The 3,539-nt window shown below is 49.4% G+C and overlaps 1 protein-coding gene across 1 annotated transcript in view; it reads right to left on the bottom strand.

Moving 5' to 3' along the window:
• Nucleotides 1-3,539, bottom strand: part of DNAI2 (dynein, axonemal, intermediate chain 2) — a 35,619-nt gene that overhangs the window by 29,013 nt on the left and 3,067 nt on the right. Inside the window, exon 2 of the mRNA XM_008586328.1 lies at nt 886-1,076. Coding sequence (XP_008584550.1) covers nt 886-1,068 — 183 coding nt within the window. The 5' untranslated portion in view covers nt 1,069-1,076. The remainder of the gene's footprint in view (nt 1-885; nt 1,077-3,539) is intronic.

Below are 3,539 nucleotides of genomic sequence, written 5' to 3'. Positions count from 1 at the left end.
ATGCAGCAGTCACTCCCATCTCCTTCACAAAAGTTAAAAGACTTGACAGGGTGGACCTGCCAACTGGAGAGCCTGGCATGGTGGGACCCACGAGGTGGCCATGATCCTTATCGGCTACACCCGGGCACAGCTGTCCTGATCCCCGTGACAGCAACAAGGCCTGGGAGAGCAAGATGCTAATTGTTTGAACTGTGAGTCACCAGAACCACCCACACCCGTCTGATTGTTGAGCATGTTTCGGCCAAATCAAGTCTGATTTGTTCACTCAGTTGATTTCGGACCTGCTGAAATGGGTTCTCCCATTCCATCTAATTTTCTCTGAGCAGTTCCTACCTGAGCAAGCGCTGATCACCTGTTCACACACACCCAGAGCTCTCTGGGCCTCCAAAGAGCAGACCACGGCCTTCAGTTCTCTTACCGTGGAGGCCCCTCTGCCAGAACATTCTGCGGGGCATGGGCGGGCAGTTGCCTGTAGATATGAAACCCTGCCCCCTCAGAGTGCCTCTCCCAGCTCCACCGTGACATCCTCAAACGACTCCAGCAAGAGCCTGAGAGAACATCTTGATTTACATTCACCCGCTGCATGGGAGGGGACGCAGATGCGGGTCTCCTCCTGACCCTGGGCCCTGCAGGGGGTGTTAAACGACTCCAGCAAGAGCCTGAGAGAACATCTTGATTTACATTCACCTGCTGCATGGGAGGGGACGCAGATGCGGGTCTCCTCCTGACCCTGGGCCCTGCAGGGGGTGTTGGGTGACTCTGCCCTCGCACGTCCAGCATCTGCATGGGTCCTCTGACTGCCTTCCAGGTGGACAGAAGCACCCAGTCCCGCTTACCCACCTAGTAACAACATCCCTGGCGTGGGCCCTCGGGGTGGGGACCCACCTCGTGTTCGGACATGCTGGTCGAGCACTGGACACCAGTGTCCACAGGGTTCCGCTCCACGAACTGCCCAGCCAGCTCGGGGTCGGGCGGGATGTCGATGTTGAGCTCGGCCTGGCGGTCGGAGAAGTCGCATGGCTTCCCGAACTCACTGCGCTTCTTGACATACACATACACGATCTCCATGGCGCTGCCTGTGGGGGACAGAGCGGGGTGTGGGCAGAGGGCCCGCCAGGCCACCTCCCTGCTCCACGGGTCTCACCAGGGATGACTCCAAGTTCTCAGTCTGGCTGGGGGGAAATCCCAGATGTGTCTGGAAGCTGCAGCTGCATTTAAAAAAATCATCTGGAATGGAGGAATTGGTAAAGGGCCACGAAAATCAACTAGACTGGGTGCTGAGTATATGCTAATCACTGTCTTGTTTGGTTCCCACAATCACCCTCTGAAGTGGGAAATAAAATCACCATTTTACTCTGAAGGAGCTTGATCCTCTGAGTGACGTGCCCAGGGTCACAGAGCTAGTAAGGGGTCCAGCTTGTCTGCCTGACTCCAAAGCCCTTACCCACCAAATGACACAGTTGTTACTGAATCAATATATATATTTTTTGGTGGCTGCCTGTTTTGGGGATCAAACCCCGGATGCTGGTGTTATCAGCGCCACACTCTAACCAACTGAGCTAACTGGCCAGCCCCCTCTGAATCAACGTTTATTGGAAGGCAGGAAGAAATACGGATAGTGATTATGTTGCACTCAATTCCCTGCCAGGTTTCCCTGACTCTCGCCCACCACGCCACCTCCCCCTCCAATCAATGATTTCCCCAACACACACTGGACCTGAATCACACAGCACACAGATTTGAGAGTCCTAGACCCACCCCCGCCCCAACTCAACCACCCAACTGTTCACCCAATTATCCAAAAGCCTTGTCTATTCCCAGAGTTCTAGTTTCCCAGACTCCCTCTGCCACCAGTCTCTGTAGATCCCACTGGGAATCTCTTCCCTCCACATCCTCAACAGGCGAAGCAATTCTGCTTTTGGGAAACCCGCCTATTTGTCCTCCTGGTCAGGGAAGTGGAAAGTAGGCCTGGCTGGGCCCTGACTTCAAGCACTGGCCCTGTCCCACCATCTGTGTGACCTCGGCTGGGCCTCTCAGTCTTTTGGAGACCTGACACACCCACTGGACGCCGAGAAGGTGAAGTTAAGAGGGCTCCAGCAGTTGCAGCCTGTGTTCAAACGCAGTACAGGAAAGGGCTTTCCCACTGATGCTTAGTGGAAGTCTTAACTTTCCAGCAGTTCATACAAATTACCTTTCACTCACCCCAATAGAGACCTTGACCCCTCTGAACCCCCATTCCGTCAATACACTCTATGGAGTCTGAGGGCTTGCTCATGACTTAAGTGGCTGTAACATTTACACAATGTTACAAATGTCTGTAACATTACGCAATGGCACTTAGCAGAGCTGTCCACTTGCTGGCCACCGCAACTCTCGGAAACTGTGACATGGATGGCAAGTTCCCAAGGACTCAGATTGTGGGTCTGTATAAGGCTCCTGGGGCTGCACAGAGCCCTAGAGAAAAAGCTGTTGGATGAGAGGCGGGGGAGGCACGGGAAGATAAATTGTCTAAGAACTTGTTGTAGCAGGATAAACAACCAAAGGCTTTCCAAAACCCAAGAGATTAGGTTCTTGCCTGTGAGCAGGTGTCGCTATCTTTGAATGAAATAGGGCCCTGGTGGGAAAATGATTGGAAGGCGTGTCCCCTGCTTTAAATAAAACCCCTAGACAAATATCCAAACTTAGGAAACAGATGGAAAATATTATGCAACAGAAATGCTGGAGTAAACATTCACTTTACCAAGCAACCCTGTACTGGGGTTTTGGCAAAAGAATGCCCTCCGAAGCACCTCAACATGGCTCTATCTTTTGAAAAAATTTAATTACATAAACTTTTCTGGGAAAGCACAGATTTTATGAATGCCAAACTGCATGCTTTATCTTCATTCCAATTATAGTTCTTACTCTTTCACTTATTCATTCTATGAACAGTTACTAAACCAACTATGAGTAATCAAGACAGTGTGGTACTGGCATAAGGACAGATCGATGGAATGGAACTGACAGTTCATAAAGAAACCCTTTATTTATAGTCAACTGATTTTTGACAAAGGCACCAAGGCAGCGCAATGGGGAAAGGATGGTCTTTTCAGCAAATGGTGCTGGGACAGTCACATGCAGAAGAATGACCATAGACCCCTACCTCACACCATATACACAAATTAACTCAAAATGGATCACAGGCCTAAATATAAGAGCTAAAAGTATAAAACTTAGAACATAGGAGGAAACCTTTGTGACCCTAATTAGGCAAAGATTTCTTAGATATAGCATGAGAAGCATGATCCATAAAAGAAGAGTAACTGATAAACTGAACTTCATTAAAATGAAAAACTTTTGCCCATCAAAAGACAACATAGTGGTTGGATGGTTAACTAAGTTGGTTAGAGTGTGGCGTTTACAATACCAAGGTCCAGGGTTCAATCCCTATACTGGCCAGATGCAAAGAAAAAAAAAAGAAAGAAAGAAAGAAAAGAAAGAAAGAGAAAGAAAGAAAGAAAGAGAGAGAGAGAGAGAGAGAGAGAGAGAGAGAGAGAGAG

The sequence above is a fragment of the Galeopterus variegatus genome, unplaced genomic scaffold (assembly GCF_000696425.1).
Source record: "Galeopterus variegatus unplaced genomic scaffold, G_variegatus-3.0.2 Scaffold3938, whole genome shotgun sequence".
Taxonomy (NCBI): Eukaryota; Metazoa; Chordata; class Mammalia; order Dermoptera; family Cynocephalidae; genus Galeopterus; species Galeopterus variegatus.
The sequence above is the reverse complement of the archived record's forward strand: the minus strand, read 5'-3'. Positions and strand labels throughout refer to the sequence as shown.